Source organism: Phocoena sinus, chromosome 14, assembly GCF_008692025.1.
Source record: "Phocoena sinus isolate mPhoSin1 chromosome 14, mPhoSin1.pri, whole genome shotgun sequence".
NCBI lineage: Eukaryota > Metazoa > Chordata > Mammalia > Artiodactyla > Phocoenidae > Phocoena > Phocoena sinus.
This window is the reverse complement of record NC_045776.1, coordinates 16,822,389-16,840,140: the sequence shown is the minus strand read 5'-3', so window position 1 is coordinate 16,840,140 and position 17,752 is coordinate 16,822,389. Positions and strand designations below refer to the sequence as shown.

The 17,752-nt window shown below is 43.2% G+C and overlaps 1 protein-coding gene across 1 annotated transcript in view; it reads right to left on the bottom strand.

Annotated features, from left to right (window-relative positions):
• ATP8B1 (ATPase phospholipid transporting 8B1) overlaps window positions 1–17,752 on the bottom strand; it is a 111,955-nt gene that overhangs the window by 33,390 nt on the left and 60,813 nt on the right. Inside the window, 6 exon segments of the mRNA XM_032653939.1 lie at window positions 1,484–1,554; window positions 1,670–1,742; window positions 4,653–4,714; window positions 4,828–4,926; window positions 6,500–6,613; window positions 8,526–8,623. Coding sequence (XP_032509830.1) covers window positions 1,484–1,554; window positions 1,670–1,742; window positions 4,653–4,714; window positions 4,828–4,926; window positions 6,500–6,613; window positions 8,526–8,623 — 517 coding nt within the window.

Below are 17,752 nucleotides of genomic sequence, written 5' to 3'. Positions count from 1 at the left end.
CAGACTCTCTGTTCACTTCGGAACTTCAGGTTTGGATGAAGTTATCCCCTGAACTAGATAAAAATCCCTGACCCGGGAAATGCTGGCCCCCCTTGCTGTTTGTTATAGTCAGGCAATCTGGGTAGGACAGAGGTACCCAGAAGCTCCCTTTCCCACTTCTTACTAACTTAATTCTTACCACCAACCTGAACTATCAAACTGCTGTTTCAAAACTTAGCTTCTAACATTTAATCACACTAAGATAATTCTACAAAACATATTTGTGTTTGAAAGGGTCAAGACTCTATCAATTTAATATTTTCTAGAGTGATAACTGGATCCTATGTCTTTGAAAGATTAATTCTATCTAAAAAAGGACATGGTCACCTTACCCCCAATACTTGGCATGTCCCCACCGCAGTGGAAGGCTAGGCACATGCAAGAGGACACGCAGGGCCAGGCTGCTCACACATGCTCTGGAAAGCAAGCCTTTCTTACTACGATGAAGGACTTTTTTCAAGTTCCACAGATACTGACTGGGGATTTCCATGCACTAAGAAGTGGACCAGTGGTTCTCAACCTTCCATTCTGTTTGCTCTGACAGAGCATGCTAGCACTTTGTATCTTTGTAAAACTTTAGAATCTCTCACTCACGGGAATAAGAGCTGTTGTACAGTTAAGGTTGAACAGACTGACTTATAGAGCAAAGAAAGCCCTCGTTTTTACTCAGATGATCTCAGCTCTCCATAACGAAGCTGACGCACATCTAGGGTGTGGGGAAAGGGGTTTATGCCAGAATGGAACGCACAGGCACCGGCCTTGGGAGCGAGCACAGGGGAGTAGCACTCCAACTCTGCCACCCACTGTGTGACCTTGGGCAGGCGGCCTCCCCTCCAGTGCCTCAGTTTCCTCATGGGTAACTTCGAGGTAATAATATTGCCTCAGAGGGTTGTTGAAAAAATTAAATGAGCTACTACGCAAAACTAATGCCACCTAGTCGGCACTCCATAAATATACTAAAAACTGGTCAAGATGGTCAAAAATGGAAGTTTATCTTTTCAAGTGGTAGCATAATAACCAAAACCTACAAAGGGGGAAAATAGTCCACTGGCAAAGACTTTAAAAATCTATTCTTTTTATCCAAAACAGATACTAATAGTCATTCATCTGTGTCTGAACCCTGATCATCAGCTTACAAAGGGCTCAGGCGTACATTGTGTCATCAAACCGTCTACTTTCCCTGAAAATGGGCTTTCAGATATGGCGATGGAATAGGCGATGGAATAGGTTGGTATACTAGGGAGTCAGACCACTGTTGTCTTACTGTTGCTCCTTCTAGGCACTAACAAGGCAAAGACAAAGAGAGGCTGGTCTCCTACAGAGGTTGCTGGGCAGCCAGCAGGGGGTAGAGGTAAGGCCAGACCTCAGGGCTTCTCATCCAAGTGCACAGCTTTCAATGTAACAAAGGTTAGCTTTCCAACGGGCCCAGCTAAGACCCACTTACCCATCCAGTTCAGCCGTTTCCACGTAGCAGAGGCTGTTAGGTTCAGAGCTGGACAGCAGCAGGATGTCAGCCTGTTTGAAACAAAACACACCAATAACACAGAGAGACCCCGACCCCCCCAGGCAAAACTGAGCACCAGGTCAGATGTGAGGGCAAGGAATGAGACAGCAGAGCTTGTCCACTTACTGGGATGAAATCATTTTTTTTCAGACGAATGACATCTCCGACTTGAATCTCTTTCCACTTGGCAATTTTGAACCTAAATATTAAAAAAAAACAAATGATAGCTTAGTGGCTTTTTAAAGTTACTGGCAAGGGATTTGGAATTATTCTGTCTGGAAGCCAAAGATTCTGGGAAAACATATACATCACAGAGAGAAGGTGTGCCAAAAGTTCAGCCATTGATGATTAAGGGGTCACAGGATCGTCATCGCCTCTGAAGGAAGGAACAATGGCGGTGCTGACTTTGATGTGTCCTTTCCATTCGATGTTGTATAACTGGGAGTCAATGGGGGCTCCTTAAATGTGTGTGAAGGAGACACATGCCACCCTTCTGTTTTTGCTCATGTCCTGTGCTCCCAGCCCTTCTCCTTCCTTTCCTCTCAGTTATCCAACACCTGCTGGTCCCAGGACAGGGATGCACTATGGCTCCCACACGGGCCACCTGGAAGCATCATGGAGCTTTAGTGCTGGCCTCCTCTCTACTGTTTAAAGTTCTCTTTTTGATGAGTGTGTACCACTTTCCTAATGAATCTCCTAAGGATATTGATAAAATAAAAAGATTGCTTCCTTCAGTATTAAATTCTACTGGAAACACCCACTTAAATGTTTAACAAGTCAACATTTTTTAAAAGTTTTAAAATATAGTATAGGCAGACCTCGGAGATACTGCAGGTTCAGTTCCAGACCACCACAACAAAGCAAATATTGCAATAAAGCGAGTCATATGAAATTCTTGGTTTCCAGCGCATATAAATGTTCTGTCTACACTATACTGTACTCTACTAAGTGTGCAATAGCATTATGTCTAAAAAAAATGTACACACATTCTTTAAAAATACTCTATTGCTAAAGAACTCTGTCATCTGAGCCTTCAGCGAGTTGCAATCTTTTTGCAAAAGCAACATCAAAGATCACTGATCACAGATCACCATAGCAAAAAAATAATAATGATTAAGTTTGAAATATTTCAAGAATTACCAAAATGTGACAGAGACACGAAATGAGCAAATGCTGTTGGAAATACGGCAGCTTGCTTGACGCAGGGTTGCCACAAACCTTCAATTTGTTAAAAAAAATACAGTATTTGTGAAGCGCAATAATGCAAAATGCAATAAAGTAAGGTCTGCCTGTTGTCTGTTTTAAAGGTTTTCATTATAGAAAAGATATCCCTAACAGATATTATGGACCTACCACAACTAATATCCTTAATTGTTTTGGAGACAGAAATCCAATTACTATGTTGGTCCTCCCATTAATTTATGGATAAAAGAGACCTGGAGATTTAAAGTACATTTAAAATATACGCTTATACCCCAGTTTCCCCAATTTTACAAGAATTTAATACACAATTTTTAATCTCAAGATTTTTCTTAACCTGGCTTATCTTTCACTAAGAGGAATGGTAGTTAGTTTACGTTTTAATATTTCTGAAATGGTCAATTAGCAATTTGCGTGTGGGTCTCAATTATAAATGAGTAAGTTAAGCACCTTCTTGCCACGGCTCTTCAGGGGTATTAGAAGCAATTCCGTTTGACTCTTCCACTGTGATGTCCAGTTTCCCCTTGGGAGACCCCTGTCACTTTGCCCCACGGATGCCCAAGTCCCCATACATGGGCTGTCGGGGCCACAGTCATGCCTATATGCAGTCTCAACCCCAGTTCAAGGCTACTCAGAGCTACTCTTTACCAGTGTAGTCAGCCGGGCTGTGGGCTACACAGGGCTCTGGCTATGAATCTCACCACCATCCACGACAGTGATTCTAAGTGACTTGAAAGGTAACCTTTGGAACAGAATCTATTTATTTGGAAGGGAAAAAAAGCATCTAAACATATTTATAGGTTGAAATAGTCTATATTCAAAGTAGACACCATTGAAGTGTGGCTATAACTCGGGTTATTTTCCTCAGTGTTGACACATGAAACGTCTCTGAGTTGGGCCTTAGCCACTATTTTCAGCACTTGAGTTTGTAGTTCTGCCTGGAAGCTCTTGCTCAAAAAACGACTCACCACTGGTCCCTGAGTTGGCACGTTGGTCACCACTGACTACGTTACTTTAGCAAACATTGATGAGCACGTTCTGTGCGCTGGATGCTCAGGCGGACACAAAAACAAATACCACCAGGTGCAGTCTCCCCAAGAAACTTAAGAGTTCCAGAGAGATGAGACTTCCACACAAATAATTCTAATGAAATTCAGATCATAATAAGAAAGACGAAAACAAAACGCTCTGAAAACACAGTGAGGGACTTCCCCGGTGGCGCAGTGGTTAAGAATCTGCCTGCCAATGCAGGGGACACAGGTTCGAGCCCTGGTCCGGGAAGATCCCACATGCTGTGGAGCAACTAAGCCCGTGTGCCACAACTACTGAGCCTGCGCTCTACAGCCTGCGAGCCACAACTACGGAGCCCACGTGCCACAACTACTGAAGCCCGTGCACCTAGAGCCCGTGCTCTGCAACAAAGACAAGCCAACGCAATGAGAAGCCTGCGCACCGCAACGAAGAGTAGCCCCCGCTCACCTCAACTAGAGAAAGCCTGCACGCGGCAACGAAATAAATATCTAAATCAATAAATTTATTGAAAAAAAAACACACACACACAGTGAAGGAAGAAATCACTGTAGCTGGGGAGTCAGGAAGGGTGTCAGGACATCTGGGCAAAGTCCTGGGCAGCATAAGTTTGGAAAGAGCAGAGATGAAGCGGCACACTCCAGGATGATGGGGTTGTGTAAACACAGGAGTGCCAAGGACACAGAGCCCCATCGGGCAACCGCCTGGACCCCAACTTGGGTATAGCTTTGTCTTAGGAAGTGAAGAGAGGCCTTTATAAGGAAAAGGTTCATGCACTGATAGACTTTCAAGTTCAAATAGTTATCTCTAAGGATGTTTCCAGATGTATTTGTACATCACATCCTTGGAAGAAAGTCACACATTGAGAAAACCATGGTACCTGCCATCCTTAATGACTTCACATGTCCTATTGTTGATTTCGTTGTCCATTTTATGGCGAGCCTTGAGAGGAGGGATGGGAAAGGTTATTTTAATAATCTCAAAATGTCAAGTATTAATGCCACTTGAAAATATGCTTGCAGCAGTGAGGAGGAAGCTGCACAAAAAATCCTTACCACATCGTCCACGAGGTCTTTGATGGCCGTGATGCCCAGCACCACAAGCAAGGGCACCAGGGTGGTGTACCATGCCAGGGTCGTGATTTGAGGGATTGCCTGAAAGAGATAAAAAAGAAGGCGTACGTGTGTGCCCAGGAAGGCACAGCTAACCTACAGGCAACTGCTAACTCTAAGCTTGTTGATTCTAAGGCTAACCTCCATTATCATCCAGGTCTGCATCCTGCCAAGCAGGCATGAAAAGGTGCTGAAGCATCCAGCTAACCTTTCTCGTGCCTCTCTCTCTCTCTCTCTGTCTCTCTCTCACTTCTGGTCTCCTGGGACACAGCCCAGAGGACAGTGGCTCCTGGTCTCATTATGGCTTTCACTGGACACCAAGGAAGCTTTGTAACATGATATCTAAGAGAGAAATGCTCCAAACCTTTTGTGAAAGTCGTAATTAACTACGGGCAGGCACTGTAGGGTCCCAGGGAGAAGCAGTCCTTTGACTTTTAGGGTGTGCATACAGCAGGCTCTACACTGCTGGCTGTTCAGCAGTGGTCTCTGAGGGTCCCATGATGGAGGCAAAAATGGCAGTAGATAGTGGCTGGCTCTGGATTGGGTGGGGCATCTATGGGACCATTAGAAGAAAGTGCTTCTTTCGTGGTCCTTGCTATCGGTCTAGCCAAGAAAGAGGGTGGCCTTGCAGGAAGCCTCGCATCCATCAAGATGGCCATCAAGTTGGAATAAAAGGTTGGGAAGCAAGTAAAGACCTCTCACAACCATCCTATTGATCGTCAGGCCATATCATGTAGTGGTTAAGATGACAAGCTTTGGAGTCAAACTCCTGGATCCAAGTCCTACCCAGCCTCGCCACGTAGGGTGATAGGACTTGAAGCAAGTTCCTCTACCTCACCAGCCTTCAGTTCTTCTCTGCAAATTGAAGGTTATGATAGTACTCAACGAGCACAAGAATTAAGTGAAGTAACAGTGCAAGGAAAGGGCTGTCTAGGGCTATTACTAGTTCCCTAATCTGGATCACTGTACCTTCAGAAAAGATAATTAGGGGATGGTTAGAAGAGAGAAAGCTCATTTCCCACATTATTGTCAATATGCGGAACTCCCCTTTTCCGTCTAGAAGGAAGTAAAGGGAAGGTAGCACTTTGCCCTCCAGATAAGTGAATTCCTTGCCACGATTAAGATAAAAAACCACCACAACAAAAAACCTCAGGAAAAAATGAGGCCTTTCCAGTAGTGTAAAACCAGTTCACAAAAATAATTTGAGAATTATGACCAAAATACTAATAAAAATCAATATTTTGGCATCTAAATAAAAAAATAAAGGCCAACCATGAAAAAATGGATTTAATTTTAAGGTACGATTATTTTACAAAGTGAAGATTTTAACTTTACTCACTTCAGGGAAACCAGTTTTACCACTGACATCAGTAGGAAATTCCATTTTTTAAAATACAGAATTAAAATAACATTTCCATTTGCTCCCATTCCCTGTTCATTTAACACTGCTGAGCTCGTTGTCTATAAGGCACTTTCCCTTACGTGCAGAAAGCAGATGTCCGTATAGAAAACTTTCAAGATTAGTCACATTTTATATGCAACTTAAACAATAACAACCTGAATGTTATTAAGTCACCATAATTCAAAACAGATTTAAGATAACAAAGGGCATTACCTGTAAGATAAGAAGGACCAGGAAATAGAAATTGGCTGCTCTCTTAAACTGCTCAAACAAATTCATTGGTAGAAAGGTAAACGCATTATACTTGTATGTTTTAATTGCATTAGTCTGTTGGAAAAAATGAGAAAGTCATTCTAAACAATGCCACACACTTATCACAGTGTCACAATGTATATACACCTGCAAAAATCACTAAGCCCTGTGGCCTACAGGGACCAAGGACATAAGTCGTCAGAAAGATACTGAGATTTCCTTTAAGCTTTTACTTCTCACTGGGCCTCAAAATGACCCCTTGGAGGCTTATGTCAGAGACAGTAACAAGATGCAGACATTTCACCTCAAAGGTCTCTGTGGCAAATCTGGCTGTGACCAAATGGATCCTGCTGTTGGGTCCCTTGACCCCTTAGAAGCCTCCTTGAAAATGGGGCAAAGATGGGAAGAAAATAGGAGACATCAACATGGGGGGAAAAGGAACGTTCTTTTACTTAAGAGGGATGGAGGCTGTGTGAGAAAAAGAGACGGGTGTGGCTGAGTTGTGTGCCCCAAAAGATATGCTCAAGTCCTCACCCCGATACCTGCGATGGTCATCTTATTTGGAAATATAGTGTTTGCAGATGTAATCAAGTTACAGTGAAGTCATGCTGGATTAAGGTGGCCCTAATCCAATGACCGCTGGCCTTAGTAGAGAAAAATTGGGCAAAGACACAGAAACACACAGGGAGGCCGTGTGAAGACAGAGGCAGAGAGATTGGAGTGATGCGTCTACAAGCCAAGGAACACCACAGAGTGTCAGCCAGAAGCCACAGGAGAAGTTTGGAACAGATTCTCCCTCAGATGCTCCAGAAGGTGCCAACCTTCCAACCTTGCTGGCACCTTGATTTTAGACTCCTGGCCCCTTGAATCGTAAGAGAATAAATTTCTGTTGACTTAAACCACCCGAGTGGTAGTACTTCATTAGAGCAGTCCTAGGGATCTAACAGACAAACATTTCAGCCCAGACGTAGTGGGGGTTCTTTATATTTCAATGACAATAAGCATTTTTGAGGTGAAAATATCTTCAAAGTCTCTAAATCCATCACAGGCAGAGGAGGGAGAAATAAGTTACTAAGATTCCTTTCAAATTCTTATTACTGTCAAAAACAAGGCTTCTGTGATATTACTGTAGATTCTTTTATAAAATATTTTTAAAAGAGCTTTGTACACACAGAGGGGAAATTTCAATCTACACAATTTTGTTTTGTTTTAAGCCACCCCCATACACCCTTAAGGTAGTTAATCTTAGTGTGATGAATAAAAATGACATTCTAGGAATCTAAAATATGACACAAATGAACCTGTCTATGAAACAGAAACAGACTCACAGACCTAGAGAACAGACTTGTGGTTGCCAAGGGGAATGGAGTGAGAGTTTGGGGTTAGCAGATTCAAACTATTATATGTAGGATGGATAAACAACAAGGTCCTACTGTATAGCACAGGGAACTATAGTCAATATCCTGTGATAAACCACAATGGAAAAGAACTTTTAAAAGAATATGTAGGGCTTCCCTGGTGGCACAGTGGTTGAGAGTCCGCCTGCCGATGCAGGGGACACGGGTTCGTGCCCCGGTCCGGGAAGATCCCACATGCCGCGGAGCGGCTGGGCCCGTGAGCCATGGCCACTGAGCCTGCGCGTCCGGAGCCTGTGCTCCACAATGGGAGAGGCCACAACAGTGAGAGGCCCACGTACCACAAAAAAAAAAAAAAAAAAAAGAATGTGTATATATACATATATATATATATATATATATATATAAAAATAACTGAATCACTTCACTGTTCAGAAATTAACACAACATTGTAAATCAACTATACTTCAATTTCAAAAATGACATTCTAGAGAACTAATGATGATTATCAGTAGCCCCAGGCCAGGGGTTACCTGGAAGGCAGGTACCACATGAAGCCAGTAGGCATGATGGCTATTGGGGAAAAAACTGGCTTTTACTAAAATTAATTTAGGAAGTTAAAATCAACTTACCGCATATTTGCTCTCCTTAATACAAAAGAACTTTGTGTTCATAAAATGAGGTTGTTCGTGGAAGCTTCGATCATTTGCTTTGACTTGCCATGTGCAATCTTTAAAAAAGAAAGAGAAAAAAGTCCATCAAGTAGAAAATTCAGTTTGCTATGGGTTGAATTATGTCCTTCCTAGATTCACACATTGAAGCCCTAACCCCTATCCTGTACCTCAGAATACATCCTTATTTGGAAATAGTCACTGCAGATACAATTAAGTTAAAGTGGGGCCATTAGAGTGGACCCTAATCCGATATGACTTTAGGACAAAAGAAAATTGGGACAGAGATACCCATAGAGGGAAGACAGTGTGAAGCCACAGGGAGAAGACAGCCACTTACAAGCCAAGGAGAAAGAGGCCTGGAACAGATCTTTCCCTCACAGCCCTCAAAAGGAATCAACACCACAACACTTTGATCACAGACTTCTAGCCTCCAGAACTGTGAGACAAAAAATATCTGCTGTTCAAGCCGCCCAGTTTATGGTACTTTGTTAGGGCAGCCTGAGCAAACCAATGACCATGTTGTAACTTGACCCACTGTCCATAGAACATTCAATTCTAAAAGAGAAATCCTCATTTAAACATGGCCCGAACAAAAATCCCAGAGCTCTACAAAGTGACAGCTAAATTATTACTTCAAACTCATTTACTTGGTCTGTAAAATGTATAACCCATTACATACTTAGTGAATGGATAAATCAAAGAAAAAGGGTATCGCCGACGAATCGACACTTTTGAGTTGTGATCGTAGATCGGGGTTGTGCATGGCTTTATCCTGATGGCCAGCATCGCTGCTGTCTTTCGAAGTTCATTCCATGCACTTAATGTCACATCTACCACTCAAACGCCAGGTCTAAATTCCAGGGAACTTTAGAAAGCCCTCGGCTTCTCTGTTGCTAAAGGGAACAACTCTCAGGCGATAGGTCCCCATAAAACCTCTGACAGGCTGGGAGGACCCTCCGAGGACATGCTTGCCGACCTTCTGAATGGACAGGAAAGGTAAAGTTCAGAAACAGTGAGATATAGTTTATCTCTAGCCTGATTCCTTTCCATCTCAATGGTGGAGTCCAGCTCCTAATGGAAATTTCAGCCAAAGGGACCTTCAACCTAGAGATGAGTAGCCTGGCAGTCAGGCTACAGTTGCAGGGAAGAAATTTCCACCCACCTGTTCTGTCTTGGCCCATCCGCTCTTGACTTCTACTGTCGCATGATATATGGCTCTAAAGGGAACATTTGTTCAGTGCTTAGTAGGTGCCAGGCATCATGCCAAGTAGTTAGTTAATATGTCAGTTTTACAGCTGAGGAAACGGAGGCAGAGACAGGATTCAGGGGGAGAATCAGAATTCAAAGTCTGGCAGTCTGACCCCCAAGCCAACCTCTCCATCCACCTTGCTCTACTGACTGGACTTTCTTTTGTGATTTATGCTACAAACCACCATGAGAACTGCCTTGTCAGTGAGCAGACTTTGCTGGGGGGGCGGTCACTTATCAGTATAGGGTCAACCTTTCCACTGTTACCTAATATCAGGCTGTGCTTCTTCTCCTAACAGGAAGGCATAAGTTGTCACCGCCATGAAAGCTCAAGACAAGGATATTATAACTTAGGAAGAAAAGTTCAGGAAGCACCTTTTTGGCATAAGGTCCCCCACTGACTGTGTGTTTGAACATGCACGTGAGATGAGCTTCCCTTGTGTGACACACACGAGAGTGGGTGAACCAGGCGGGGTTTTTTCCCCCACATTACTCTTTTTAAATTTTTTTTATTTTTCTTTTGTATTTTGGCCACACTGTGTGGCACGTGGGATGGTTGCCGGACCAGGGGTCGAACCCAGGCCTCTGCAGTGAAAGCACCAAATCCTAACCACTAGGCCACCAGGGCCTCCATGAACCAGGTCTTGATGAGCTCCTTCTTCTGCAGACTGACACAGAAGGGGGATCAACAACTCGTGAGACACTCTTTTTGGAGATGGGATTATATCAAAGAACATTTACAAGTAAAGGATTATAAGACTATCAATCTTATGACTACAGTTATAAAAACTTAAATATGCTTTAGAAAAAAACATATTTCTTTTTTTTTTTTTTTTTTTTTTTTTTGCGGTACGCAGGCCTCTCACTGTTGTGGCCTCTCCCGCTGCGGAGCACAGGCTCCAGAGGCGCAGGCCCAGCGGCCATGGCCCACGGGCCCAGCCGTTCCGCGGCACGTGGGATCCTCCCGGACCGGGGCACGAACCTGCGTCCCCTGCATCGGCAGGCAGACTCTCAACCACTGCGCCACCAGGGAAGCCCCATATTTCATTTTTTAATGATTCATCTTCTAGACTTTTACTTCCAAGAAAGTACGTATAATACTGCAAAAGGAACAGTTGCAGACTACTGAAGAAAGCAAATAATTAACCTTATGACTTTTTAAAAACCACTATACCATTATTGAAAATTTCTCTTGCATCATTTGGACTGCCATTCATTGGGTAATCATAACTGTTATGTCATGACAAATGGAAATGTCCTAAGCATCTTTTTAGCTTACATGCGATATTATCAAAAGGGAAAATTTAAATGGAACTACACGACAGCTCCTGAGGGCTGTTAGAATGTGTGCAATCAGAACATTTCTTTTCGACTGAAAAAGGAGATCGAAATGAAAGTAGGTTAAAAAAAGATATTTTATAGGGTAATCTTGAATCCATTCTATTTTATGGTAACGTGGAAATTTTTAAAGGTTTAATTTGGCTCCCAGATGACTTGTAACACATCCCTGGTCACGAGTGTTCTAGAATACCTCTGAGAACTGCCGTTCAAAAATTCAGGAAGGTTGAGAAGAAAAACAGACAAGATTCCTCGAGAAGGGAGAAAAGACCAATGAGAAGGGATAAAAATCAATCTCAGAGATACTCAAGAGGAAAGAATAAGCTGCCCTGTTAATGAGCTGGATTCTTCATCCCCCTTGTGGCTCTTTAAATTTGCTTCATAATTAAGTCCTCCAGCCAGTGGTTCCTCTGTCTCAGCACAACCCCCTCATTCCCCAGCCCAGTTTGAACTGGATGCCTCAGATAGAGGGTAGTATCTGACCTCAAGCAGGGGCAGTGAAGGGACTGCTAGAAATGACCTTGGTCTCTTTAATTTTACAGTTTGAATAACTTGTTGGGGAGCTTGGAGAAAGTAACTAGCATCTTCGTCTACAATATACTGAGCTTAACCACAGAAGCATTTGTAGTTAATTTCAGAAACCTGATTGCAGTCAAGTAATCAATAACCCTATTTCTAACAAGGTTCCTTGTTTGGCCTAATTCAGACAAATCAGCAGGCAAAGAAATTGGTTCCTTTTCCTGATACTTTCCTGAGTTTCACGCTAATTGCTTGAGGAATATTTCAATCAGAGACCCTAAAGTAAGTGAAACATGCTCTGTGGTCAAATACATTTGCAAAACACAGCATCCTACATCCCTCCCTTGGATATTCAATAGACCCACTGGTGTATTAAAGGCTCTGAGAAGTCCTGTAGTAAAGAAACATTTAATTTTATTTAATTCAATCTTTTCAAAATTAATGTGACCACAGGCACATTTTTAACAATCACAGAACACCTATTAATATGGTTTGAGAAATGCTGTGCTAAAGCACATGCCTTTAGGAAAGGTAGCAAAATGACGCTTGGAAATTTGTGGTTTTGATCAAACATTTACTAGGTACCCAATTAAAACAGAGAACCTTACCGGACACTTGGACCACAAGGCTAATTTATAGAAAAAGTAGGAACCTTGACCCATTTTCTAGAATGGAAATATTGACCAAGGAAAGAGAAGAAGTAATACACTGACCAGCAAAAAATTCACCTTCACCATATGACCCTTTGGTTAAAAGCTAGAGAGAAATAAGCTAACAAAGGTTATGCCTGATAAAATCATCAATGCATGTTGCATTTACCATCAGCCAGCCGTGGCTCAAAAATCATCTGGTAAACATGTATTTAATGTATGCAAATATGGCTATGATGTTGGGTGCTCCCAGGGTCACCAAGTCCTTTGATCATCACCATCCAGCAAAGAAAGTCAGCTTCGCCTGGCCTCTCATCCTCTCACAGCTGATTCTGAACTCTTGATTTATAGAGAACTCTGCAACCAAAAAGTTGCATTGGTTGGTACAAGCTGCAGCAAACTAGCAGAGTGAAACAATCAAAAGTTTAGTGTCAGAAAAGAAAAAAACAAACAACCCAAGAGAGAAATGGGTAAAGGACAAATAGACCATTCATACACAGGGAAATTCAATGGCTCTTAAATACATGAAAAGATACTCAAGTTCATCAAAAAAGAAGTACAATTCTTCAGTTACGTGCCCATTTTTATCCTATAATGGCAAAATAAACAGGCCCTCTTAGGTGGTCTCTGCGGAGAGCAATTTGGCCATATCTGTCAAACTTTAACAAAGACACACGTGCTGAGTGAGTGTATATATACTCTTGGATAAAGAAACAACATATCTCAGGGCTATTCAATGCATCCCTGTTTATCAGAAAGATTAGAAACAACCTAAATACCACCAAGAGCAGCTGGCTAAACACCCACACAGTGACAGCCTATGTGGTCTGCAAAAAAGAATGAGGTACCCTGATGTGTACTGATAGGGAGTATCTTCAAATTACACTAAGTGATAAAAGCAGGGAGTATCTACCATGCTTTAAGCGATGTGACATACAGGATGAATGCACAATAGGAACGCATGCATGCACACACACTTGCACACATGTGATCACGTGTATGTGTATCTGCGGGTATGTAAGGGCTCATGTTTGTAAGTGTTCTTTGCGCAAGGAGTGTGTGTTTATCTCCGGAAGGACAGACGAGGAATAGGTAACAGCAGCTTCTTTCTGGGAAAGGAAACTGCATGGCTGAGACACAGAAGAGGCAGGGAGGGAGACTTCGTTTTCATTCTGTACCCTTTTATCATCAGCTCTATGTGCATGTACTACCTCTGGAAAAAAATACGTTTGCAGTTCAATTCCTTCCTTTATAGGTTTACATATAAATCAAATACGTAAGTTGCTTGACTTTCTTATGGTCATTATGCCATTATGTTTAATATTTTAAAAGAATATTATTCTAAAGGCAGCGGGATGGTGGGTGGGAATAAATCAAGAGAAGAGAAGACAGGAAAAGATGGAAACCTATGCAGTCACGGGTAAAAACCACATCTACATTCAACAATGAGTAAATATTAAAAATATCTCAGAATAAAGCCACACACACACACACACACATAGAAATACATACTGTATTCCATTCCAAATCATTCCAAGTGTCTGATTCCATTTATACACAAAGTTTGAAAACATGTAAAACTAAACTGCAGTGTTTAGGGATATATATGTAGGTTGTAAAACCATAAAGGAAATCGAGGGAGTTATTACTATAAAAATGAGGATGGAGGTTACCTCTGAGGAGGGAGCAGGAAGGGGTGGGTAGGACAGACTCGGGTGGGGCTTCAGGGGCCCCAGCAATGTTCCTGTGCTGGACCTGGGTGGTACTTACACATGTGCTCACTTAATAATGATCTGTTAAACTATGTATTTGTTTTCTATGCACTTTTCAGTATTTCAAAATACAGGAAAAGTAGATCAAAAAAGAGGCAAGATTAAAAGTAGTGACAGGGCTTCCCTGGTGGCGCAGTGGTTGAGAGTCCGCCTGCCGATGCAGGGGACACGGGTTCGTGCCCCAGTCCGGGAGGATCCCACATGCCGCGGATCGGCTGAGCCCGTGAGCCACGGCCGCTGAGCCTGCGCGTCCGGAGCCTGTGCTCCGCAACAGGACAGGCCACAACAGTGAGAGGCCCGCGTACCGCAAAAAAAAAAAAAAAAAAAAAAAAAGTAGTGACAGAAGGGAACTAGCCCAGGATGCTGACAACAGCCAGAACTCAGAACAGGTGAATGAGAGGAACAATGACCCAACAGTGAGCCAGGCCAAGTTCTCCTGGGGGCTCTGGTTGGACATGACCTGGAGGGAGTCAAGTTGGAGGGGGAAGCAGATGGTATTGAGAAAAGTGTGTCCTGTCCACACCCAGCCCTGCTGCCAGGAGGGGCTCTACCTCTCTCAGGTCACGAATGCATATCGGTCACTGAGCTATATATGCGCTGGGTCCTTCCATTCTAAACTGGGTCCAGAACCATCAACAGGCCACAAGGGGTAGAACAGAAGGTGAGATTTAACAAATCATGAGATCAACCCTGCCTGGGAAAGTAAACGAAGTTCCTCCCCCTGGTGTCTTGGGATTCTGGTCTTCCTAGATTAGGCTCTACCTCTATGTACACCCATAGTCTCTAGAACATATAGATGGAGAAAACACAGGTCAGCTGTAACCATGACATGTCTTGTAGCAGTGGTTCACAGAGTGAGGGTTCCAGACCAGTGGCAGCAGCATCACCTGAGAACTTGTTAAAAATGCCAGTTCTCAGGCACTACCGCAGAACTGTCATATGAGAACTCCCAGGCATGGGCCCGACAAAGTGTTTTCACAAGCCTCCCCCGGTGACTCGCACGCACACTCAAGTTTGAGAACCACTAATTTAAAATAAGGTGGAACTAGGGGTTAGCAGATGCAAACTATTACATATAGAAGGGATAAACAACAGGGTCCTACTGTATAGCACAGGAAACTATATTCAGTATCCTGAGATAAACCATAATGGAAAAGAATACAAAAAAAGAATATATATATATATATATGTACAAACACACACACACACACACACACGTATGTATGTGTAACTGAGTCACTGCTGTACAGCAGAAATTAACACAACACTGTAAATCAACTATACTTCAATTTAAAAAAAAACAAAAAGCAAAATAAGGTAGAACTAGAGCTCATTTCAATGGAAACCATCTCTCCATCAGACACAATCCCTACCTTGAGGAGCCCACTGTCTCTCCATGGTAGGCGGGAGAGATACCTAAACACATACAGGAGTGAAGACAATGTATAATGTGGAAGAAAATGTAAGGAAAGAGCTAAGCCCTTGGCAGCACAGGAATTGTAAGGAGCAGCAGTGAATCCAGCCAGGCTATGGTGGTGTCAAGAGGTACCTTTATGGAAGAGGTACCTCTTGAGTGGACTCTTAAAAGCTACCCCCAAATCATGCCTGTACAGGGAGAGGAGAGGGGTGAAGGGCATTCCAGGCATAAATACAACCGCAGCGGCCAAAGCACAAAGGCAGAAAACAGCCGGGCCTGGGTTCATATGTGAAGAGCTGGGTGTCAGGGGACCACAGGAAGGACAGGAGATGAGCTGAGAGCCAGTGGATTGAGGGGGCCTGGTACGGCAAGCAGAGGGCAGGGGACATCCGCCGGGGGCTTCAGGACGGGAGTGGCACGGCCAGACCGTGGTTTGCCCGGGTCACAGCAGGAGCAGTGCACAGGATACATTTGAAGGGAAGAAGTCTAAAGGCAGAAGACAACTTCAGTCATGGAAGGGAGAGCTGATGAGAGCCTGACCCAGGGCTAAGGGGACAGCAATGGGGAGAAGACAGATTCAAGAGCTATAGGACAGCTGACTGAATGTGGGCAAGAAAGAATGGGGAATAAAAATGAAATCAGGAGAAAGACAAACAGCATATGATATCACTTCAATGTGGAATCTAAAAAAATGATACAAATGAACTTATTTACTAGACAGAAGTAGACTCATAGACATAGAGACAAACCTGTGGTTATCAAAGGGGAAATGTGAGGGAGGGATACATTGGGAATTTGGGATCAGCAGATACACACTACTATATATAAAAGAGATAACCAACAAGGACCAACCGTATAGCACAGGGAACCATATTCAATAACTTGTATTATAATAACTTATAATGGAAAAGAATCTGAAAAATGATATGTATACATATATATCGGAATCACTTTGCTGTACGGCTGAAACATTGTAAATCAACTATATACTTCAATAAAAATATATATAAATTTAAAAAATAAAATAAAAATGAGAAAAAAGTGACCCCAGGATCCTACTTTGGGTGACTGGATGAACAGAGGTGCCACAGATGAGCTAGAGAACTTAAGAGGTATCCATCTAGTTGGGGGGACAATGCATTTTCAGATCTGGTGAACTGAAGACCCCCATAGGACACAAGGGTGGAAACGTCCATCCAGGAGCTGTAGAAACCAAGCTGGAACTCCAGGCTGAGGTTCAGGTCAAAGACACAGATTTGAAGGTCCTCAACACTCAGACGTTAGTTGAAATCATGAGAGTGAATGGATTACACAGGAAGGGAGTATGGAGGTAGAACAGGAGGGGCAAGTAGCGAGCTGCCTGGTAAGAAAGGGCATAGATGCCCAATGATTTGGTGATCACAAAACCACACTGGTGACCTGATTGAAATACATTTCTTTGGATGAGAAACTAAAGGGGAGTTGGGCTCATCAGGAGGTGTTTTTTAGGAGGGGGAGACTGAAGGGGCCAGGAGAGAGGGCGTTAGGAAACAGGAAGAGAGGGGATGGCTGACGGTAGGGGAGCGTAGAGCAGGCGGGATGGCTTCAATGTGAGGGGCAGAGAAGGATAAGCGAGGGTTTGAACAGCTTTGAGTTTCTTGACTTACGAAGCACCCTCCGGAGAGTGGTGACAGTTTGAAAAGCTTTTGAGAAAATGGGAAAGGCACGAAGTATGGGCAGGTAAGAGACTAGAGTCAAGATTTTATCGAGTTTATCTGCTTGATTGTGTGGTGTTTGTAGCATTCAGCTCTGTTGCTCCCCATTCCCACCACCAAGTAAAAGAAAAAAAAGAAACTCAAAAACTGATAGACTGAAGGCAAAGCAAAAGGCCAAATGCTGCTGTTTGCTTGTGGAAAGAAAAGAAAAAACACACAACTTCACCCTTGTTCACACTTGCTACTCAAGGTGTGGACCAGGTGTATCACCTGACATCCAGTTAGAAATGCACAATTTCAGGCCATGCTCCAGACCTGGCACCAGAAGGGCATTTTCACAAGATCCCCAATGAATTCCTACGCACCTTGAAATGGGATGAGTTGCTCTTGATTCTACTGGAATCCGGGCTTTTATCCGGATGCTCAGGGCTCCACCCCCGGGGATTTTCGCATTAGACTGGGGTGAACCCAGCAAAGGTCTCAGGTGACCCTAACCTGCAGGCAAGGCTGCTATCCACTGTTCAAGAGCAGCATTTCCCAGCCTTTC